The sequence below is a fragment of the Equus quagga genome, chromosome 4, assembly GCF_021613505.1.
Source record: "Equus quagga isolate Etosha38 chromosome 4, UCLA_HA_Equagga_1.0, whole genome shotgun sequence".
Taxonomy (NCBI): domain Eukaryota; kingdom Metazoa; phylum Chordata; class Mammalia; order Perissodactyla; family Equidae; genus Equus; species Equus quagga.
The window spans coordinates 37,681,520-37,706,059 of NC_060270.1; the positions used below are offsets into that span (position 1 = coordinate 37,681,520).

The window sequence follows — 24,540 nt, forward strand, 5'->3', positions numbered from 1 at the left end:
GGATATTCAGTTTGTCACAGGCTTGGTTTTCTATTTTATGTGGGATTATGATATAAATCTTCCTCAGATTCTTGGAAATTTTTTGTAGAAAAATGGAAACAACAGTGCACATAGTTTTTATTGAAAACAATTTATAGACCCTGGAGAAAAAAGTCGTAGTAAAATAATTTTTAAGAGTCCTGCCTCTCTTCCAGAAACAACAGCAAAAATCGGCAGATAATCAGACAACGAGGGTTACCGACAAAGTAGAAAGGGGGCTAGGCCTTTCTATAAGTGATGTGGGATACTTAATGTGTGTGGCATATTTATTTTTCCAAAAGGCTTACACATCTGTTAGCTCACTGTATCCCCACAGAAACCCTATGGAGTAGGTTTCTGATGAGGGAGAAAACAGAGGTAAGTGTCTTGCCGGCTCATCAGGATGACAGTTCCCATATTATGGGCAGTTGTTAATGTGTTTTTCCTCAAAGAAATCAGAAGTCCCTAGAGATGAGTGGTCAGCAGTCTCTTAATGACCTTCCTCTCCCTATGTGCTTTGTCCAGGGTAAACTGGTTGGAATCTGTGGCAGTGTGGGCAGTGGAAAAACCTCTCTCATTTCAGCCATTTTAGGCCAGGTAAGATTTTGTTATTGTCCTTGGCATTTCCTGCTTCTTTCTCTGGGCTCTGCTTAGCAAGGGTCTCAGGAAAAATGAACTTATTTTCTGAAGAGAGACAGGAAAGGGAGAAACCAAATGAACCCTTAGTCTGCATCGTGCAACCTCATTCCCACCCCTTCACAGCATTGTATCTGGAAGCGGGCTCAGTGGACACCTGATGAATGACTTGTTAATACCCAGCTGGAGTCATTTGTTTCTCATGCCTTCTTTTATTCAGCACATATTTATTGAGTGCCATAGGTGTGCCAGTGTGTTGGGAAATGTCAGAGATAAGAGATGAACAAGCTGCAGACTGCCAACAAACGGAAGAAGCGGGCTGACCAGCCTGACCTGCCTCCCTGTCAGAGAGACAGCTGTCACGATTTGATCTAGAAGCAAAGCCTCACTCCGTTTTCAGCCTAACCATAGAAAGAGCTATGCCCTCAAGGAGTTCACCGTCTAGCTGGAGAGCTAGACCTTCTAGACACCAAGCATTGCAGAAGGCGACGAGTGAAGAGTGTGCAGAGGGCACGGCAGCGGGCTGTCAGCGTTTACAGTGGGGGCAGAGAGGAGGGTCATCCAGCTAAGACCAATTATCTTTTAGTATGTTTTAGAACCAAATAATCAGGAAAAAAACAAAACCCAAGGTACTTCCACCTGCTTTTCAACTTGAATTAATCTAGCTTGACTTAGATCGTTGAGATGAGGATAAACCTGAGATTATTCCTACCTCCTGATGGATGAAGTCCTCTGAATCATGTATCCATACCGAGGAAATTAAACAAACGGGAGAAGGGGTTGGGGAAGAGTGTTTTACAGCATCCAGGTTATGGGATATTTTGTCTTGTTCATCGTCACTGTCACAATTGGTAAGAGTTGTGGCTTTCCTCGAGACTGGTGGTGCCTGGGGTAGTCTGAGGAAGGCTGTGTTCAAATCATCTGGAGTGGCAGCCCCCCCTTCCTCTTTTACTTTATGAGATTCGTCGATGCTTGGGCCCTGCCATTGGTCTTTGTAAAAAGCCGAAAACCTGATTTCTGATAATCAGCTAGATTTAGGGGCCAGTGATGAGAGACAGGAGGAGTGAAGGGAGGGGGAGGGTTGAGTGGGCAATGGTTAAAATGGTTTTCAACTCAGGTTGAAAACTGAGTGGGTCTTTGCTTTTGGATCAAATCGTGACAGCCCCCTCTCTGCCAGAGAGGCTAGTAATGCTGGTCAACCGTGCTGCTTTAGAGTTTAACTCTGTTAGCAGTCTGCAGTGTGGGATGTTGGTGCTACAGCAGCCAGAAGAGTTGGGTTTCCACAGTAGAGCCTCCTTGGGTTTTTGAACACTTGAGTGTGTATCAGAGTGCTTACCAGTGTATGAGTATTTGGTCCCACTGTGTTACGGTCTGTGGCAGGTACACCTGTGCGTGTGAATTGTGCGTTATGGTGTTTGAGACGGACGACAAGCTTGTATGTGCAAGTGCTACGTAGGCTGGTTGATGAAACTTTGTTTCAAGCTATAGCATTCCTAACCCAAGACACATGTCTACTATTGGTCCCAAAAGGAACCCTGAAAGAGGACAAAATGGATAAATCAATTCATATCAATCACTGCAACTGAAAACACAGTTCAAAGCATGTGGCTCATCATACAGTCACTTCATGTTGGAGGCGAGGGTCCGTCATCATTGTATGGATACTCTATAATATTAGTTGGCATCTAACTGGAATTTTTTTTCCCTTTGGTCCCCACTTTACAGAAGCACCTAGTCTAGCCAACAGCCTGGATTTATTCTGTAGATGAGTTGGCCTGCCCTCGTCTTGAGGCAGTGACTAGCTGTAAATCCGTTCAGCATCCTCCCCAGGGGAATTCTAAAAGGGCCTTCCGCTTGTGCTTCCCTTAATTAAAACAGTTTGCAATTAGGAAGAAAGGCTATAAAGTAGCTTATGGGCTGCTGGATGAAGTGTTTGTTCATTCAAGTCATGGGTTTCCTGGGCTCCCATCACACATAAGCAAGGAGAACTTTGATTTTCTTTGCGGCTGTAAGCTCTCTATGGGACAAAGGTGAAGTCTGGATTTGGGTCCAAAAAGCATCCAAGGAAATTGCCAAAACTTTCAACTCTCTTGTGGAATGTGGGGGGTTCTGTTGTCTTAGGGTGATGATTTTGCATTATGATGCCATTGGATGGTGTCTGTCTCCCTAGATGACACTTCTAGAGGGCAGCATTGCAGTCAGTGGAACCTTCGCTTATGTGGCCCAGCAGGCCTGGATCCTCAATGCCACTCTGAGAGACAACATCCTCTTTGGGAAGGAATTTGATGAAGAAAGGCAAGGAATGTTTGGTTTCTGTCATGCTTTCCATCTTGGCCGTGTGAGACGCAAGGCAACCCAAGTCAACAGGCTCTGCTCCAACCCTGTCCCTGACGTTAGGTCTCTGTGTCTCCTTCAGATACAACTCTGTGCTAAACAGCTGCTGCCTAAGGCCTGACCTGGCCATTCTTCCCAACAGTGACCTGACTGAGGTAGGATCCTTCTGCCTGTGATGGGGCAGTGTGTTTAGCAGAGAAGATTCTGGAAGATGGGTGGCAGGGCTATGCCAGAGCCACCTCCTAGGAGTGCATCTGAAATGTGTGGGAGAAGAACCTCCACAGGCAGTTTTACTTTTATTGGTACTTTACATTAGGAAAGCATTTGTTCCTTAGGGCAGAGAATCAACACCACCTGTTTTAACATATAAATATTTTATTTATATATTATACATATATAAAAATATGTATTTTTATATATTATATAAAGTATATAAAATATATGTAAATCAATATAATATATAAAATATATATAAATAAATAAGCATATAAATATTTCATATGTCGTGTAGATTTTAAACAAAATCCTGTTGTTGGTTCAGGGTTAATATTTTCTACACTATTCATTTTTAAAACCCTCAGTCAAGCATGTGCATGTTGAGCTTTCTCCCTGAACTTTATTCTGCCAACCTGCTTACTCAGATACAGTCTGTAGAGAGCCCTCTTGCATTGGGAAGAAAGAGGCTTTAGAACAAATCCATCTTTCTTTGGTTCTCTGCCCTGGAGCCATTTCCGAAGGCGTGTCTTTGGAACTCCTCTGTGCTCTTCAGTGTTGATACATGTCTCCCATGACCTGCCCCGGAGGTCTCTGGGGCTGGCACTTATTCAGCTGACTTCAGTTAAATCTCTCAAACCAGACTTGGTGAATGGTTTAATTCTCTGGTTCTTAAATTGTGGTCGAAGATAGCAGATCAGCAGCCTTAGTGTCACTGGGAACTTGTTAGAAATGCAAATTCTTAGGCCCCACCCCAGACCTAGTGCATCAGAAGCTGTTGGGGTGGGGCCCAGCAATCTGTTTTAACAAGCCCTGCAGATAATTCTGATACAAGCTCCAGTTTGAAAACCTCTGAATTAATTGAATGTTTTTTAAAAATACAGAGCCAGTTACCATTTGACAATCGATTTATTCATTTGTTCATTTAGTAACATTTATCAGGTACTTGTTATGTGCCAGCCACAGAAACTGCCGGGCACTGGAAATACAAATGAATAGGACAATGATTGATGCCCCAAAAAGCTTACAATTGAGGGGCTGGCCTAGTGGCACAGCGGCTAAGTTCATGCGCTCTGCTTCGGTGGCCTGGGGTTCACTGGTTTGGATCCCGGGCGCGGACCTACACACTACTTATCAAGTCATGCTGTGGCTTGTGACGTCCCACATATAAAAACAAAAATTAGAGGAAGATGGGCACAGATGTTAGCTCAGGGCCAATCTTCCTCAGCAAAAAATCAGGAGGATTGGTGGTGGATATTAGCTCAGGGCTAATCTTCCTCAAATAGAAAAAAAAACCCTTACAGTTGAGAGGATGAGACCCCCAAACATATATGCACAAAATAAGCTGATGAAAAAGAGTGCCTTATCTTTTGGGTGTTAGTGGAGAAGATGGTGGGGGAGGTTTCTCAGATGACGGGATGCCAGAACTGAGCGGATACAATACAGGAGAAGCATGACAGTAGTCTTGTGTGTTTATAATAGACACACACTTTAAAATGGCTTCGATCCCATGGGTGGTAGGGGGATTGGCAGTGGAGGTTGAGACCTGCTGGGGAGCCAGGGGGCAAAGGGCCTGTTTTGTACACCATATTTGGGTGTTTCGATTCTATCCTTTAGGGCTCTTGAAGAGCTTTAAGCAAGGATGAGACATGGTCAGCTTCGTGTTTTGGGAAGATCTTTCTGCCTGTGGAGAGTGGATTAGAATGGGGTGTGCGGGGGGAGTGGGAAGGCCAGATATAGGCTTGATTAATAACCAGATGGTTGTGGGAGAGGAGGAGGTGACTGGGCTGACTCTCCTAGTTCCCATGTGGGCCCTGGAGGATCACAGAGGCCATTCATGCAGGTGGGGAATTCAAGTAGAAGGAGCCAGTTTGGGTGGAGGAGAGGAGAGGTGACTGGGGTAATCACTAAGGTTCTGGACTTGAGCTGGAGGCTTCACTGTGCTTTCTGGGCCCCCGTAGATTGGCGAGCGAGGAGCCAACCTGAGTGGTGGGCAGCGCCAGAGGATCAGCCTTGCCCGGGCCTTGTATAGCGACCGGGACATCTACATCCTGGATGACCCCCTCAGTGCCTTAGATGCCCACGTGGGCAACCACATCTTCAACAGTGCTATCCAGAAGCACCTCAAGTCCAAGACGGTTCTGTTTGTTACCCACCAGTTACAGGTATGGTGCTTTCTTCCCCAGGCTGCCTACCTTGACTTGGGAAACCAGAAACAGGGAAGTGGGCTTGGTCCAGGTACCTTCACGGGGCTCCATAGAGGTTCCTGGAATCATCAGTGTTCATTTCCTCAGCAAACAGCCCCCTGGCCCGTTATACAAATAAAGCTTGTTGTACCAATGTACCAGATGGCCATCTGAATCAGAGATCCTTGGAGCATGTTAGCTTTGCATATAAATCAGTAAGTAAAAGGGCTGAGAGGAGTAGGCTGAAAGTGGAGTTTGAGTATGAGATGGTTTGGAAAGAACTGTGTTAATATCTATATGGAAGTGGGAACTGTTTAGGGAAAACAAGCTCTTCTCCCTCTGTCATTCCATGACTAGCAGACACTTGGTAGAGCAGCTCAAGGATGTTGCCATCTGCTTCACATATGTTGTCAAGTTTAGGGGGCTAAGCCTCCATTCTACTACAGAAGGTCTGTAATTATGTGTATTTCTGAGTGCAATGAAAGGGCGTGAAGTGTAATGCAAGGCTCATGTGACTCCATCAGCATATTTATGTCAAAAACTGCAGGAACTGCTCTTTGAAATACTTCTCAAGGGACAATAAACTAAAGCGGGGGTTCTCAGTCTTGGCACTGTTGACATTTGGGGCCAGATAGCTCTTCACTGTCGGGGGCTATCCTGTGCCTTCCTGGCCTCCATCCACTAGATAGTAGTGGTACCTCTTCCCCAAATTGTAACAACCAAAAAGATCTCCAGTTATTGCCAGATGTCCCCTGGGAGGCCAATCGCATCCACATGAGAACCGCTGAGCTAAGGTATGGGTGTTTGGATGTATTTGCACAAATATCAGCAACACTACGTTGTCCCTGCCTTTGTTTCCAGTACCTGGCTGATTGTGATGAAGTCATCTTCATGAAAGAAGGCTGTATCACAGAAAGAGGCACCCATGAGGAACTGATGAATCTCAATGGTGATTATGCTACCATTTTCAATAACCTGTTGCTGGGAGAGACACCCCCAGTTGAGGTAAGATTCATGTGGTGTTTGTGTGCATCTTCTCCTTTCTAGCAAGGGAGACGTGACTGTAAGTGAGTGGTGGAGACATCTCAGCTGAACTCAGTGTCTGGGTCTTATTGGCAGGGGCCCTATTTTCTGGTGACCAGACTGCTGTGTTTTAGTTCACATACTATGGGGCTGGTCTTCTGTCACTGAGAACTTATTAATAAGGCAATGACTGGGAGAAGGATATGGGCTCAGTATGTGCTGCTGTGCAGTCATAGCGTAGTCTCAAGAACTTCAAGGGGCCAGCCTGTGGCATCGTCATTGGGTTCATGCACTCCGCTTTGGTGGCCCAGGGTTCATGGGTTTGCATCTCAGGTACAGACCTATACACTGCTCATTGGGCCATGCTGTGGCGGCATCCCACAAACAAAGTAGAGGAAGATTGGCACAGATTTTAGCTCAGCAACAATCTTCCTCAAGCAAAAAGAGGAAGATTGGCAACAGATGTTAGCTCAAGGCCAATCTTTCTCATCCAAAAAATAATTAATTAATTAAATACTTCAATCCTGATTGAAGCATTATGAAGCTGCTTTCTTAATAAACAAGTGAGTAAGGAGCCAAGGAAGAGAAATCAAATATTGCATACATTTGAAAATGATCCATGGTATCCTGACTGCTGACTTGGCACTCATCAGCTAACACCCACTGTCTCCCAATTACTGGATTAGGCATTTTATAGAAGTCATCCTGTTTAGTCATTTTAACAGAGCTGTGTGGCAAAATGTGATTATCCCCCACTTCTGCAGCTGAGGAAACGGAAGCTCAGAAAAGTTAAGCAGCTTGCTAACGAGGGCAGTTTGACTCCAAATCACTCTTTCTGCCGTGCTGCCCTGCCTCTTGTGACAACACAGAAAGATGGCGGCTTTCCACAGGTTCACTCTGGGCTCCGAGTTGGTCAAATGCCAGGGTGTACTTAGTTGGAGCCAAAGGAGTTGTTTTTCCTGCTTGCCAACCTGCTCTCATATTGAACTCCTCATTCTGTGGTTACCTGGGGTCCTGGGGGTGTGCTCAGTTTGGGCTAAAAGCTACTTCTAAGCTACCAGGTCATTTTGATGTCTGAGAAAGATAAAAGCAGAAAGTTAGTGAGACCTTTTCTGGGAGTCTTATTTCAGTCTTTGGGTGTCATCCTGTTTGATTTCAGGTACAGTACAACTGACTGTTCATGACTGATGTGTTTTAGGCCTTTTGCTATAACTCAGACATTCCAGTTGTCATAAGTAACTTCCACAGAAAAAAACGGATCCAGGTTTGGATTCAGGATCTCTCCCTATGACTCTCAGTGTACTTTGGACTCTTCAGATTATTTCCTCCTCACTGTAGACGTGGAGGGGAAACTGAGAGGGGAGAGAAGCTAAAATATGAAATGTCCAAGGAGCAGAAGAATATTAAGAGTCTGTGTGTTGTCATGGAGGAGCATGCCTTCAGTATGTCACTTAACTTTCCTGAGCCTCAGTTTCCTCATCTTAAAAATGGGGATGCCACTTGCCTCTTAGAGTTGTTGCATCAATTAAGTGAAATAATACGTGATGTTCTTACTCTAGTAAGTGGTCAGCAAATTATAATTTTCTCTTTAGACAGTGCATTTGTTCATACACTGCAGTAAATATAAAATTTAGAGCCCTATCCGGGTTCTGGTTCAAGATGGCGACATAGGAAGATCTTGAACTCAGCTCCTCCCACAGACACACTGAGTCCGCAGCTACATATGGAACAGTTTCCTCTTTAAAAAACCTAAAACCTGATTGAGTGACAACTAAACACTGGGCGAACGAGAAGAAAACCACGTCGAAGCGGGTAGGAGAGGCTGGGACACGGTCTCGCCATAAACCCCACCCCCAGGATGGTGACCCACACTGGGCGGGAAGTCAAAACCTGGAACTTCTCCCTGAGGAGCAAGGGATTCGAACCCACATTGAGCATCCCAGCCTTTAAGACATACACTTGAGAGATGAGCCCCTAAAACATCTAACTTTGAAAACCAACAGGGCTCACGTCCTGAGACTCACAAGACTGGGGCGATCTGAAAAACTGCTCTTAAAGGGCTCATGTGCTTGGACTCACCCACCCCAAGGCCCAGCCCAGCGGCAGCCGATTGCAACCAGACTTAGAGCGAAGGAGACTCACCTGCTTATATTAAAGCATCGGCCTGAGGGGCAGGCATTTTATGTAACACACGTCTAGAAGCCTGCTGGAACACTCTCCAGGAATGGAAAGTGACAGCCACCATCTTCACGCTCTCCCTTTGCCGTGTTCCAGAGCATCAGTGTCTCCTGGAGGGGAACTTTTACAGGCATCTAGTGCCCCGATTTCTGCGGCTACCACCTGGAGGATGCCTCTTGATCACCTGGCTCTAGAGGCCGGGGCAGCTTGCACTCTTGGTCCTATGGTACTGTAATAATCAGTGTCTGGCACCCTAATTTTTGTGACTGCTGCTAGGGGACATCTCTACATCGCCTGACTCTGGTGGCCAGTGGGGCTTGCTTGTGGGTCCCACAGGACTATAACCAACTGAGAAGGATTTCTTCAACAGCTGCTACCCCCTGGGGCACAGCAAGCTGCAACAGACTCAGGAGCTTGGTCTTTCTGTGAAGGAAGCCTATTAGCTTAATCATCATGACTGCAGCCTAATTGAACTAATTAAACATGCTTGGCCTGGAGCTTTGGCCTGAGGGGCAGGCTTCAGGTTTGGCACACAATAGTGACCTACAGAGCTGCTCTCAAGGACTGTAGGCTGGGGACGCCATCTTGGTGCTCTCCCTCTGTCTTGCTCCAGCTCGCCAGTATCAACCAGAAAAGAGTGTATGCACTTGTCTGGAGTCCTGACTTTTGCAACTGCTGCCCAGGGGACACCTTCAGATCACCTGGCCCTAGTGGCCAGCGGGCTTTATGCTTGTAGTCCCACAGGACTGTATATACTTGCATACTTCTAAAAGCTGATGCCTAAGGATAAACAAATTCACTAAAGTTGCAGGATTCAAAATCAATACACAAAATTTTGTTGTGTTTCTATATACTAATAATAAACTTTCAGAAAGAGAGATTAAGAAAACAATCCTATTTACAATGGCATCAAAAAGAATAAAATACCTAGGAATAGGTTGGTGTCAAGAGGGCGGCGTAGGCGGACTCTGAACTCACCTCCTCCCACTAACATAACCAAGTTACAACTATTCTTGGAAAAATTACCCTTGAGAGAGAACTGAAAAGTGGATAAAAAGAACCCCCGCAACCACGGACTGCCCTGACTGAGGTGGAAGAGGCAGAAATTCCTTTCTATTCGTTTCTCTTAAACAGGGACCCCCAAAATATATACGCTTCAGACTTACAAAACCTACGTGTGCTGCCGGGTCAGAAGAGAACTTTTCCAGAAGAATGCAGGCCTCAAAGTCCCAGAGAGGCTTGCAGACCATTTTGTGATTCCTAAATTCTCTAATTTCTGCTTCTGGCCATAGTTTTGGGAGGACACTGACCCCTTCTCATGGGCCTCTCTGGCTATTTGGAGGCCCTGGAAGGCACTTCTAAGTTAGTGGGCCCTCACCACTGGTGTTCACCAAAGACAGCCATATTCCATATGAAAGGGGGTGTATGTGAAAGTGATGCCGCAGACTCTATGCAAGATATCAGAGAGGCACTTCAGCTAAGCAGCAAATAAACTTAACCCAGATGTCAAAAAAAAAAAACAAAAACCTAGGAATAAATTTAACCAGGGAGGTAAAAGACCTCTATATTGAAAACTGCAAGACATTAAAGAAAGAAATTGAAGAAGACATAAATAAATGGAAAGATATTCTATGCTCATGGATTAGAAGAATTAATATTGCTAAAATGTCCGTACTACCCAAAGCAATATATAGATTCAGTGCAATCCCTATCAAAATTCCAATGGCATTTTTCACAGAACTAGAACAAATAATCCTCAAATTTGTTATGCAACCATAAAAGACCCTAGATAGCCAAAGCAGTCTTGAGAAAGAAGAACAAAGCTGGATATAGCACGCTACTGATGTCAAACTATATTAGAAAACTACAGTAATTGAAATAGTATAGCGTTGGCATCAAAACAGATACATAGATCAATGGAACAGAATAGTGAGTCCAGAAATAAACCCCTCGTCAATTAATTTACAACAAAGGAGCCAAGAATATACAAGAAAGAAGAGAAAGGATAGGGAAAGGACAGTCTCTTCAATAAATGGTGTCAGGAAAATTAGATAGTCATATGCAAAAGAATGAAACTAGACCACTATCTTACATCACACACAAAAATTAACTCAAAATGGATTAAAGACTTGAGAATAAGACCTGAAACCAGAAAACTCCGGAAGAAAATATGGTTGGTAAGCTCTTTGACATAGGTCTTGGCAATGATTTTTTCAATCTGACACCAAAAGCAAAAATAAACAAGTGGGACTACATCAAACTAAAAACCTTCTGCACAGGAAAGGAAACCATCAACAAAAAGAAAATGCAATCTACTGAATGGGAGAAAATATTTTGCAAATCATATATCTGATAAGGAGCTAATATCCAAAATATATAAAGAACTCATAAAACTCAATAGCAAAAAAATCAGAAGATTTGAATAGACATTTTTCCAAAAAAGACATACAGATGGCCAACAGGTACATGAAAATCATTAATCATCAGAGAAATGCAAATCAAAACCACACTGAGATATCACCTCACACCTGTTAGAATGGCTCTTATCAAAAAGACAAGAAATAAGTGTTGGTGAAGATGTGGAGAAAAGGGAACCCTTGTGCACTGTTGGTAGGAATGTAAATTGGTTCAGTCACTATGGAAGACAGTATGGAGGTTCCTCAAAAAATTAAAAATAGAACTACCATATGATCCAATAATTCCACTTCTGGGTATTTATCCAAAGAAAATGAATACTAACTTGAAAAGATATATGCACCTGCATGTTCATTTCAGCATTATTTATAATAGCCATGGAAACAACCTAAGTGTCTATCAATGGATAAATGAACAAAGAAAATGTGATACACAAACACACACACACGTACACACAGACAACAGAATATTATTCAGCCACAAAAGAGAATGAAATCTTGCTATTTGCAACAACATGGATGGACCTCGAGAACATTATGCTAATTGAAACAAGTCAGATAGAGAAAAACAATTGCCATATTATCTCTTACATGTGGAATCTAAAAATAAATAAATTTTTTAAAAAAGCCTAACTCATAGATCCAGAGAATAGCTTGGTGGTTGCCAGAGGCAGGGGGTGGAAGGTGGGAGAAATGGATGAACTGGTTTTGTTTTTTGTTTTACTTAATTTTAAAAAAAAATTAGAGGCCTATCTTATGTTCCAGATGTGGCTCTAAGTTTTATATTATTTTCTGATTTTTTTCACCATCGATTTAAAAAGGCTAGTGGAGGGGGCCGGCCCCGCGGCCGAGTGGTTAAGTTCGCGCACTCTGCTTCAGTGGTCCAGGGTTTCGCTGGTTCGGATCCTGGGCGCAGACATGGCACCGCTTTTCAAGCCATGCTGAGGCGGCCTCCCACATGCCGTAACTAGAAGGACCCACAACTAAAAATACACAACTATGTACCGGGGGGCTTTGGGGAGAAAAAGGAAAAAAATAAAATCTTTAAAAAGTCTAGTGGAGAGCAAAGTGGGGTCATGAGGCTAACCATGACATACAACTAAACATAGGAAATTCTCTTAATATAATTTACTATGTAAAGATATAAGAGGAATTTGGAAAGGAGAGCTTAAGTCATTTCTATTTTCTCAGGTTCAGTTTGGTGAAAGTTTATTAATTCCCTGTGTGCCCTGTTCTGGGCAGTCTGGGTGCTAGGCCCTGTGTCGGTTATAACCATGCATGACATCATTTCTGTCCTTGATGGACTCGGTCTCCTAGGGAAGCCCAGTGCTCTATGCTCTTACAGGGGCGCTGTACACAAAGTCACATTTACAGCACTGTGCTGTTTCAGAGTACTAACCAAGTGCCTGGGAGAACAGGGGAGGGGTCAGCCTTATTCTAGAGGAGTCTGAGTTGCCTTAGGAAGGATGTAAGATTTGAATCCCTCTGAAGGAGGACAACTGTGACTGAGTTGGGACCAGGGGAGGGGTATTTCAAGTGAAAAACACAGGAATGGGAGAGGAACTTGCAGGATTAGGCTAGGGCCAGACTGTGGAGGTCTTGCAAAAGCAGGCCGAGAGGTTTGAGTTTATCCTGTGGTAGCAGTGGGAAACGATCAGATCTATGATTTGCTTAGTGATGTGGGGATCGGAGAAGGGAGGAATGGAAGTGATCCCAGCCGTAATACTTTGGTCAAGTCGGGGTGGATGAGAACAGCCTAAGGGCTACTGTGTTTGGAGTTTAGGTCTTTAGAGAGAGCAGTATCAATGGAATAACAGGGTAGGAACCCAGATCTCAAAGATTTAAGGAGTTGAGGAAGTACAAGAAATGAGTATAGGTGACCCTTTCAAGAAGTCGCATGTCTCTCTTTTCAGTAATAGCAGCTCGATAGATGATTCTCTAATATTTCCTTTGGACATTTGTCTGAATGGCTGTATCGTGACTAGAGACACTTTTTTTTTAATTAGATTAATTCAAAAAAGGAAACTAGTGGTTCACAGAAGAAAACACAAGAGAAGGGTCCTAAAACAGGATCAGTAAAGAAAGAGAAAGCAGTGAAGCCAGAGGAAGGTAAGGACCTTTTTTGAGATTTTAGACTTGTCATTAAAGTTTATCAGTAATTATGCCATGCAGTAATTCATGATGTTTGATAGCATTGTGTGTTGTAGAGTACCTGGCCTTATATTTCTGAGATAACAAAATTCTTGTATAATATTAGGAGACCGTGAGGCACCTTCTGTTTGCTTAAACAGACCAAGGCAATAAGAATGACCTTTCATCTTTCCCGAGGAGGCCATCTCTTCCTCTGTGGGGTGGGGTCAGGTGTAGGTAGTCATAACTGAGTCATGTTGAGTAAGGAAACATTGAATGGTGGGTAGAGATGTCCCCGTCCTTCCTATGACTCAACCCTGCTCTTTAAAAGCCAGTGCCAACCAGGACAGAGGTGTTGGGCTCCAAGAAGGCCCACGCCCTCCGTCGCTCCTGTTAGAAGGATACACCCCTTGGCTTGTCCTGATGAGACCGCAGCAGGCCTGTGGTGAGGAGTTACAGCTAGGGGTTTTCCTGCTTGACTTTCCTTATCCAGAGTCCTTGGTCCTGCTTTTTAACCCTTTGTCTTATTACCTGGAACAAATCTTGGGAGTCAGAAAAGCTATTTTCAATACCTTAAGTATTTTCACCTTTGTGAATTTTAAGCTGCATATCAGTTGACCAAACAAAAAGAGAGAGAGAATGCAGTCCTGTTTGGAAGCTCTCTTTTTGTTGTGTCCCCTCCTCACTTGACTTTCTCTTTTTACTGTAGTTGACATACAACATTATATTAGTTTCAGGTGCCCTCACCTGACGTTTTGAATCCAGGACTTTCCTGGGTTTGCCACTGCTTTGGAGATGGGCCTGTTTTCACTTCCTTGTTCTTAAAACTGCAGCAGAGGGGGCCGGCCCCATGGAGAGTGGTTGGGTTCGCGCACTCAGCTTTGGCGGCCCAGGGTTTTGCCGGTTTGGATCCTGGGTGCAGACGTGGCACTGCTCATCAGGCCACGCTGAGGCTGCGTGCCGCATGCCACAACTAGAAGGACCCACAACTGAAAATACACAGCTGTGTATCAGGGGGGCTTAGGGGAGAAAAAGGAAAAATAAAATCTTTAAAAACTGCAGCAGAAGTTCAGAATTAGGAGTTGACCTCCTGATTTACCACTCCCTGCCTCTTTTCTTTCTTTTGATAAGCCACATGTGAGATTTTGACTTCAGGTATGATTTCAGATAACCTGACTCTCACAGCCCACAAAATAAACACAGCACAGAAGGCTGAGACATCTGTCAGTCCCTGCCACAGGCAGTACGAAAAAACAGACTATCCTTAGGAAACATTTGTTCTCATCTACATAGCCACTAACCTGGAGACTCATAATTCTTAAAGTGCTCATGGTGTGTGTGGCTTGTTCCAAGATAATTAAACATCATATGTGATGAAGAGGCAGAGGCTTCTGGTAGGGCTGTTTCTCTGTAGTCTCGCATCAGCACCAGTCATCTGACCACCCCAGGGAGCCCCGAGGAGATATCCCTGAATTTTCTGTCTCTTCCTCCCGCCAATCACCATGTCCTGCTGAACTTACCTCCTGAAATTCCATCTCCATTGCCATGACCCTGGTTCTGGCCTTTGTCATCTCTTACCTAGAGTGTTACAGCTGCCTCCTTTTAAATCTGTCCTCCACCAAGACAGCTGAGGGATCTAGTTAAAAATAGGAGACCAGCCAACCCACTTTCCTACATGAAGCCTTTCAGTGACCTCCTATTTTCAAAGCCGTGTTTTCTAACCTTTTTCCTGATATGGCACATATAGAAAATGCCATTATTTGTCTGGGACACTGGGATGCATGGAAGGGGCTGATCACTGCCAGAGGTGGCTGGTCTGGCCATCCCAGGCCCACCTAATAGGGCTGGGGAGGCAAAGCTCCACACACACCTGTAGCCCATTCTCTTGAGGAGTTCTTGTCTGAAGGATAAAGTTCAAATGCCTTCACCCTCTGACCACAGCCTGCTTATCCACTCTTCCTGTGCATGTAATGTCCTAACCATGCTAAACTGTCTGTACTTACTGTTCTGCTGTTTCCCACCTCTGTGCCGGTGCTCGTGTATTTCCTCTGCCCCTACTGTTTCCCCACTTGGCCGACTTTGGCTTCCCTTCAAGATGCAGTGTAGACTGCACAGAAAGTCTTCCCAGGAACCTCCCTGCTAACCACCCCACAGCTCCTCCAAGGAGGGTAGGAACACCTCCTGGGTGTCCCCCTGCTGCCCTGAATAGAGCTGTGGGACTGCATTTAGCACACTTTACTATAATTGCGTGTTTGTTTATCTGTCTGTCCTACTAGACTGTGGAGGGATCCTCAGCCAGATCCCGAGGGCAGGGACCTCATCTTAATCCTCTTTACCGCTCCAGGGCCTCTTCCTGGTCTTGGTTTGTAGTAGGTGATTAATAAATATTAAAAGGATGAACAAAAGCTTCTGATGAAGAGGAAATAATGCTAATCTAGGCCCTGTGAAACTATGGGCTCTCTTTGATTCTGCTATTCTGTAGGTGACTTCGTTTTGGAAAAGTAGCCTTTTCTTTCTCAGTTTGTGTTTCTTTTTTTCTTACCTAGGGCAGCTCGTGCAACTGGAAGAGAAGGGGCAGGGCTCAGTGCCCTGGTCTGTATACGGTGTCTACATCCGGGCTGCTGGGGGCCCCTTGGCCTTTCTAGTCATAATATCCCTTTTCATGCTGAACGTGGGCAGCACCGCCTTCAGCAACTGGTGGTTGAGTTACTGGATCAAGCAAGGAAGTGGGGTAAGGTTACTCATTTCAAGGGAAAATTATATGCCTAAGAATATGGCCATCTCTCTGTATTCCCTGGCGATTATTAGGGAAATGGCTCTAGTTTTCAGTTAAAAGAAGCAATGAACAAGGATTACCTAGGATAGAAAGACCCATCCCTAATGTAACCTCACAAGATGGTTGCTCCTGTACCAACTCACGGGGCCGTGGAGCTTATCAGTAGCACACCTGTAGCTGTTGGCCCTCGTCCATTAGAAAAGAGAGAAGAAGGGGACAAAGCCTGCCTGGTGTTTGCCACAACCAGGTCCCAGAGTCATTATCCTGAGTCCTCCCTGAGCTGAGAACGGCCCTAAGGAGGGGTTCTCAGCAGTCCTTAGAATCTTCCTCATAGAGCCTTGCCTCCAAACAGAACACCACAGTGATGCAAGGGAACAAGACCTCTGTGAGCAGCAGCATGAAGGACAATCCTCTCATGCAGTACTATGCCAGCATCTACGCCCTCTCCATGGCCGTCATGCTGATCCTGAAAGCCGTTCGAGGAGTGGTCTTCGTCAAGGTATGCAGTGGTGGCCTCCGCTCCTCCTTTCCTTGGTGACTGTGTGGTCAGGCTTCGGCGTGGCATCTCAGGTTTATTCTGAGGAAGGGAGCTCCTTTGAAGTAGGGTGGCCCCGGTTGAAATGACCTGTAGCCCATTAACCTCAGCCTTTTCTTATTAGTCACCTCCTTCCTCCATGGCCTTTGCCCTTCTCCAGCTTTGGGAGTGGATGTCCTGTGGAGCAGGAACTAAGCCTGCCTGAGTCACCGAGTCCCTGGACCCTGATCACTTTGTGCTCTGCTCCTTAGGGCACACTGCGAGCCTCCTCCCGGCTCCATGATGAGCTTTTCCGAAGGATCCTTCGAAGCCCTATGAAGTTTTTTGACACTACCCCCACGGGGAGGATTCTCAACAGGTTTTCCAGAGACATGGATGAAGGTATTTCTCACCACTTCTTCCTGTTCTTCTCTGGAGCACAAGCTGGAGCTCACTGTGCTCGCCAGCCTTCTAGATGACTTGCTAGATGTGCAGGTCTCTCCAGCTTTAGATTCTGAGAGAACAACCGCTGCTGGTGTTCACCCCAGGAACATTATAGCTTTGGCATTTTCTCCAGATTGCAACTTGTGTTTAGGCTAAGGACCCATCTGATTTTTCATCCTCCATCTAAGTTCTCTCATTTGATCTTATTTAACCTAAAAACAAGTTCAGAGGATTGAGTTAGTGTAAAGGCTTTGGACAGGGGCATCTCAGATTCCAAAACACACATTTACTTGGGGGTAGTGCATTGGTCCTGGACACCTACCGCCTACAACCTCTGGCAGGTTTTCTGGATGCTACATGGCCTGTGCCAGCACCAGAACTTAATACTCCCCTAGTGCAGAATAATAGTAATGCCGCCTGACATGTATTGAGGGCTTCCTGTGTAACAAGCAGTGTGCTGAATGTTCTGTGTGCATATCCTAATCCTCACAGCAGCCCTCAGAGGTGGGTATTGTTTCACCCTCTGAATGCCTGGGGAAGCTGAGTCTAGAAAGGTTGAATAACTTGTGCAGGATCGCACAGCTGTTAGATAACAAAGCTGATCTTTTTACCCCAGAACTAATGTTTTTAACTCATGCCCTGTGCCGCCTCCAGAGAAGCATGTGTTTCACATGTTGATCGGCCAGTGTAAAGCCCATGGTCAGAGGTAACAAGGGAGCAAAACCATCACTGATACACAGAACTGATGCATGACACGATCCCATTTCTGTTAAACACACGTGCGCACACACAAATAGAGAAAAGACTGAAAGAAAAAAATCAGTGGTATCAACATGTCTGGGATTTGCATGAAAATACTTCAGCCAAAAAAAGAAAAAAAATGTGAGAGAGAGGAGATAGCCAAAAGGAGATGAAGAAAATGTTGATAACTGTTGGATATTCTCTTGACTTTTGTGTATATCTAAAACCTTCCATGATGAAACATTTCTTAAATGTTAGGAGGAGTTCATGGGTATTGGTAAGAATATAAATTGTTTATTTTCTTTTTTGCATATTTATTTCCCAAATATATTCTACAACAAGCATATATTACCTGTAAAGGGGGAAAATTGTTTAAAGGGGTTGGGCAGCATAGTGAACCAAAAAGAGGGCACAGGGAAGAAAGAATGAATTTTCTTGGGAAAAGAAAAATTAGAGCAACCAGGTTTCTAGATTTTTCTTTGATCAGACTGTTTAGAAGACAACACACAAATTTCAGATAGGCATTTAGGGGAACCTCTTTTTGTTTTCTTAAACTTTTGGTTCCGTCTTCCCTGTTTGCGGATCCCAACAGTCTGACACTTGTTCCTTTCCGGTTTCCCCAGTCGATGTGCGCCTGCCGTTCCAGGCCGAGATGTTCATCCAGAATGTCATCCTGGTGTTCTTCTGTATTGGAATGATCGCAGGGGTTTTCCCATGGTTCCTCGTGGCAGTGGGGCCCCTCTTCATCCTCTTTTCAATTCTGCACATTGTCTCCAGGTAAACAAGAAGTGTTGATGTCTTCCAGGGCAGAGGATGAAGCCAGAGTTGCTAGTCTACCACTCTGACAAAGAACTCATTCTCTCTCCAGGGTCCTGATTCGAGAGTTGAAGCGTCTGGACAATATCACACAGTCACCGTTCCTCTCCCACATCACGTCCAGCATACAGGGTCTTGCCACCATCCACGCCTACAACAAAGGGCAGGAATTTCTGCACAGGTTAGTGCTGATGGGGGCCAGAGAGCTCAAAGGGGAGCCAGCATCCCAGCGTTTAATAAGAGTCTAAATGGCCTTTCAAAGCCAGAGCTAAGGATTATAAAGCTCATTACTTTATATTTAAAGTATACTATATTTTTTATACTATATTTAATGTATCAATGATTTAATGATCTCTGATTAAAATTCACTTGCTTGCTGGAACTCCTCTTCTGAACAAATGAGAAGACGAGAAAACAGCTTTGGAGTCTATTGGTTTTTGGCTCTGAACGGCTATATTTGATAGAATTTTGCTCTTTTTTTTTGAACAGTAAAAGAGTCATTGACATTAGAGTGACATTTTACTTAGATGTTGAACATTGTTTATATGAGAAATTTATGTTCATAGATAGCATTCTGGAGAGTTGTATTAACAAGAGATTGAAATTAACCTAAATGTTCTTCATTAGAAGACTGGTTAAATAAGCTGTGGTATCCCCATGTGGTGGAATATTATGTGGCCCGTAAAAAGAATGAAACAGCTCTCTAAGTACTAACATGGAGTGATCTCTCAGATGCATTAGTGAAAGAGCAAGGTACAGATGTGTGTGTATGGTATGCTCCCTTTTAAGTTTGTGCTTATATATATAACGTTTAGAATATCTCTGAAAGGATACGCAAGAAACTAATAGTTGCCCAACTGGAAACTGAGTAGCTTGGGGATGGGCAAGAGAAAGACTGACTTCTCGTGGTAAAACCTTTTATACCTTTTAAATATTCTATTTTGTGCATATATTGTGTATTCCAAAAATTAAGTAATTAATTTTAAAAAGAAAATCTAGAATAGAAAGCTTAGGTTAAATGACTCAGAAAAATACATCCTGACTTTAAGTGAAAAAAAGTAAAATATACTGTGTACATGTGTGTATACATATACACTTAAATGTGAGTGCATTGAAAAAATCCTGGGAGGAAATGCAGCAGAATATTAACTCTGGTTTTAAGTGAGTGGTGAGAGTACTGGACTTTTGCATTTTCCTATTCTGTGTCGCATTTTCTAAATTTTCTCTAAAGAGCACATATCTTATGTAAGGAGGAAATGTGATTTTTTTCTAAAGCAAAGCACATTTGCCTGGCAAGACTTCCTTCTCTGGAGTTCTAATTGTTTGCAGCGCCCGAGCCTTCAGATGGGGTCTGCTCTGCTCCCCAGGTCTCCTATTGACAGTAGTGTCTTGCTCCTTCAATGGCAAAAGTTGTCCAGGTCTTTTTTACTGTGGTTTAGCTCACTGTTCCTGGCTCTTCGCCTCATGGCCTTGGGAACCAAGTACCATTCTGCCCAATGGTGGTGCATCAGCAGACAATTTCCACTTTCACATTCATTCAATTTTTCCTGGTCTTGGGTCATTTCTGCAGTTTGCCTTTATATCTCTTTCTTTGAGAAAGTGACCCCAGACCTAAGACATTTTTCTGAAGCTTAACACAACCTCTTTATTTTGTCTCATTCCCTCAGCTTTCCAGATGCTGTCGAAGTAGATATTTTTCCTAACATCTTTAATACATTTCTTTGAAAGGGTAAAACTAGCGAACCCCATGTCCTCCTCTGAGTGGAGCCTGGAATACTCTGTACTTCTTAAGTTTCCCTATCATTCTCCTACTTACAAACAGGAAGTACTTAAATCTTAGCCCTCCATCTGTAAGTCACCGAAGCTTTGACATCATCCACAACCAGGGTTGTATGCTACTTTATTTGCCTATTTGATGTTCTGTCTTCCTCACAGGTATCAGGAGCTACTGGATAACAACCAAAGTCCTTTCTTCTTGTTCACGTGTGCGATGCGGTGGCTGGCTGTGCGGCTGGACCTGATCAGCATCGCCCTCATCACCACCACCGGGCTGATGATTGTCCTCATGCACGGGCAGATTCCCCCAGCCTACTCGGGTCTTGCCATCTCTTATGCTGTCCAGGTCAGTCTCTGGGATGAGGGCATCATCTTGGCTCGTGTGAGTCCTTCCTGTGTTGGCCTAGGAGAGGCATGGTAGGGGGCTCTGCCCTAAGCCTCTGTTTCACCTCCCTTCTCCTGGTCTGCTTCAGCAGGAACAATCTGGACTTGGCTGGGGCGGGGAGGATGGGAGAGAGATAAGAGTCATTTATAGGAATAAAGGGATTTAAGTCTGTTGCATGTATTTAAGAAATAGGTGCTCTTTTCTTCATAAATAAACATGATTTTGAAAATAGTTTCTTACTTGTAGGTTTCTGTGTTCACCACTTTCTCGTCTCTGGCTTCTTCCTAGTCTTCTAAGAAATACTGTATCCTCAATATACTTCTTCTGTGCATTTTATTTTCAGGCCCCTGGTTTGCCTAATACTGTTACATATGTAAACCCTTCTGGTCCCTAAGGATGGTTGAAGGTCTTTAAATAGCTCAAAGAACAATTGGGAACTTGAACACTGACTAAATATTTGAAGATGTTAAAGAATTATTACTACTTTTTTAGGATGTGATAGTGGTATTGTGTTTTTAGAGTGTTTATGTTTTAGAGAGATATAAGCTAAAATATTTATGGATGAAATCATAGGCTATCTGGGATTTGCTTCCAAATAATATAGAGGGCTGGGGTGTGGCAGATGGAAGAATGTTGGTTATAAGTTGGTAATTTTTTACAATGGATGTTTGGTACATGGGAGTTCATATACTGTCCTCTCTGCTCTTATAAAATGTTCGACGTTTTTCCATATTGGAAAGATAAAAGTTAATAAGTAACCAAAGGAAACCCAAGAAGAGAGAGGTGTCTTCACAGATACCCAAAGGTGTCTGTCCACTTTGTGCAAATTTACTTGATTATCAGATGGGGAAGAATGTGTATTATATATACAGCATTGCAGAATCCTCAGTCTGAGGTGCACAGGGGCTCTGCGTGCACTTTTTGCAGCCTTATTTCTCTTATTTGACTTTCCCAGAAGTATTGTCACTGGTTGCTCATATATCTCCATTTGTCATGACTGCCATGGCAGGTCCAGGCACAAGTATGAAGCCGGAAGTTATTCAGCTACACATGCATGTTACTGGAAATGAAAAGATAGGTGGAGAATGTTTGGATACAGGAAAGGTAGTGCCAGCAGAAGCGTGATGCCCCCTGCATTCATTGAGAATTGCAGTTGACTAGGGGTTAATAGGCATCGTCTTAAATGTTTGCAGAATGACTCAGTCCCTAAAACCAGCTGCTGCGGATGCCCAGGTCGTTCTTACAATTGAGTTCTGATCCCCTAGATGAAGGATGTTTTCACTGTTGGCCCAGTATGTATTTATAATGAATTCTTTCTTGGATTTTTCCTTTCCATTATCAGTTAACGGGGCTGTTCCAGTTTACCGTGAGACTGGCATCCGAGACAGAAGCTCGATTCACCTCGGTGGAGAGGATCAACCACTACATCAAGGTCAGGCTGCTCCAGGCCTTTCACTGCGTCTGAGCCTTCCTGGGGTTGTTTTACCCTTGTACTGCCGCAGGTGGATGTGCAAGGAAGACGCTCGTGCTCTCTGCCTTATCTTATCCTGTGGGAGAGGACCAGCAGTCTCTCCAGCTGGAGATGTGTGGAACGGAGAAGAGAATAGCATAAGAGTTTCCAAACATATTTGTGAATTGTGTCTGATTAAGACCTTACGTTCATCAGCTAATTTCCAAAATGTTTAGAATCTTGTTAGTGAGTTAAGCTGACTAATGTACCATTTTCCTTACACTGTTTAAAACCACGTATTGTTTTAAATCTTAGTCTAGTTTACTTGTTCTTAACCAGGGATGGCTGTCAGGATCCCCTACTGAGCTTCAGGCAAAGGCAGACGTGGGCCTCATCTCTGGAGATGCTGATGCTGTAGATCCATCACTAATTCTAAACTGCATTCACGATTTAGAAACCAGTTAATTTAGCTGATACTGAGATTACTTGGCTCTTCCTACCTTCCCTCAGTAACCTCTTGTCAGCTGTCTTGTCATGGGGGAGTGGCTTGCTGGTGTCCTAATTGTAACTCTGAAAGTAGTTTTGTATAGAGAGACACAGAGTCCTGACGAATGAGGATTTTTTTTTTTTTTATAATGAACCAGCTCGTAAGTTTTCCTGCAGGCATGGTAGGAAATAACTGTGGAAAGGACTTTTTTTTTTTCCTTTTTCTCCCCAAAGCCCCCTGGTACATAGTTGTATATTCTTCATTGTGGGTCCTTCTAGTTGTGGTATGTGGGATGCTGCCTCAGTGTGGCTTGTTGAGCAATGCCATGTCCACGCCCAGGATTCGAACCAATGAAACACTGGGCCGCCTGCAGCGGAGCATGCGAACTTAACCACTCGGCCACTGGGCCAGCCCCCAAATGAGGATTCTTAAAAGTTCTCATCACAAGAAAAAAAAATTGTAGCTGTGTGGTGATGGATGTTAACTACATTTATTATGGTGATCATTTCACGATGTAAACATATATTGAGTCATTATGTTGTACACCTGAAAGTAATATATCATTTATATCTTAATTTTAAAAAACAATTAAAAAAAAGAAAAATGACCCTTTCAATTGAGAACTAGTATATTATGTAAACTGCATTTTCTAGCATTGTTTTGACAATGAACCTCACTAGTCATAGGATATTTCTGAAACTTAGAAATTCAGAAAGGATGGCAGGTAGCTATCAAATATATCTGCTAATAGGTGTTCCTCATGTTTATACATTAGCCTCTTTGCCCAGTGCTCTTGTCTGTGGGCAGGTGTACATACAGGTGTGTAGTGTTCGATTTAACGTCGCTGTTAGTGAGAGTCTCTTGCTGGAGAGGTCAGGGTGATGATCAGGCATGGTACAGAGTGGACCCTGCACAAGCCAGTCACATTTCTGAGGACTGGCTCCCCACTGCCAGTCCCCAACCTGGATGCCTGTCCCAGCATGGAGTCCTTCCAGCTCGGAGTTTTAGACTTCAGTTCCCCACTCGCTGCCCAGCACGTGATAGTCTTTGGCCCTTATTTCCCTATAAGGCTGTGAGCCCCATGATTAGTTGCCAGAGAGTTTTAAAACATTGGGGGTATGACTGTTGGTAACAAAAATTACCCAAGCGGTTGTATTAAATACATCATTTTGAAGCTAGAATGGATTTCCGAGATTGTGTAATCCCATGCCCACAATTGCAGATGAGAAAATGAGACCCAGAGTGAAGAAGTGGTATATCCAGATCGCCCAGCTGGTTAGTGGCTGGGAATTGGGAATAGAGTCCATGTCTCCTGGATTGACCGAGATACGTCAGAATGCCAGAATCTTATTAAATGTTAGTTTCCTTCCTTTGGTTTAGGCCAGTAGTTTTGAAATGGTGGAATTCTATTTCGAGTGGAATATTTTCGAAGAATTCCCATAAAAACTGCCGTGGTTGAAGAGGCATGGAAGCCTCATGCCCCACCCTTGGCCTGCACGGCAGTTGTATGGAAGAATTCCGTAAGACGGAAGGCAGGTTGAAAGCCACTGCCCTTCCCCAGCTGCTGCTTGCCAGCCATTGGAAACTGCTTAGTGTGAACTTAGTAGCTGTTGTGCTCTGTCTAGTTTAGTGGTGATAAGCATTTACTGCCCAGGGAATCTTTCACAGCAAGGGGACGGGATGGCAGCCGCCTCTCCGTGGCTGTGGTTGTCCTGGTCTCACTTCCCTATGACAAAGCCTTGCAGCTCCCACAGAATCTGTGGTCAGTCTGAACCAGCCACTTGTGTCTCCCCAGACCCTCTCTTTGGAAGCACCTGCCAGAATTAAGAACAAGGCTCCCTCCCCTGACTGGCCCCAAGAAGGAGAGGTCACCTTTGAGAATGCAGAGATGAGGTACCAAGAAAATCTCCCTCTGGTTCTGAAGAAAGTGTCTTTCACCATCAAACCTAAGGAGAAGATTGGCATTGTGGGACGGACGGGATCGGGTAAGGATGTGCAGAGGCCTCTCTGGAGAAACGT

General features: G+C 44.1%; 1 protein-coding gene across 2 annotated transcripts in view; it reads left to right on the plus strand.

The window, feature by feature from the left end:
- The window catches only part of ABCC5 (ATP binding cassette subfamily C member 5), an 84,634-nt gene that overhangs the window by 41,755 nt on the left and 18,339 nt on the right, over positions 1-24,540 (plus strand). For both annotated transcript variants that reach the window (XM_046657932.1, XM_046657933.1), the window contains exons 12-25: positions 544-615; positions 2,825-2,949; positions 3,071-3,143; positions 5,163-5,366; positions 6,249-6,392; positions 13,009-13,111; positions 15,679-15,863; positions 16,261-16,407; positions 16,695-16,824; positions 18,231-18,384; positions 18,476-18,604; positions 20,359-20,545; positions 21,927-22,016; positions 24,317-24,506. In XM_046657932.1, the coding sequence (XP_046513888.1) occupies positions 544-615; positions 2,825-2,949; positions 3,071-3,143; positions 5,163-5,366; positions 6,249-6,392; positions 13,009-13,111; positions 15,679-15,863; positions 16,261-16,407; positions 16,695-16,824; positions 18,231-18,384; positions 18,476-18,604; positions 20,359-20,545; positions 21,927-22,016; positions 24,317-24,506 (1,933 nt within the window). The remainder of the gene's footprint in view (positions 1-543; positions 616-2,824; positions 2,950-3,070; positions 3,144-5,162; positions 5,367-6,248; positions 6,393-13,008; positions 13,112-15,678; positions 15,864-16,260; positions 16,408-16,694; positions 16,825-18,230; positions 18,385-18,475; positions 18,605-20,358; positions 20,546-21,926; positions 22,017-24,316; positions 24,507-24,540) is intronic.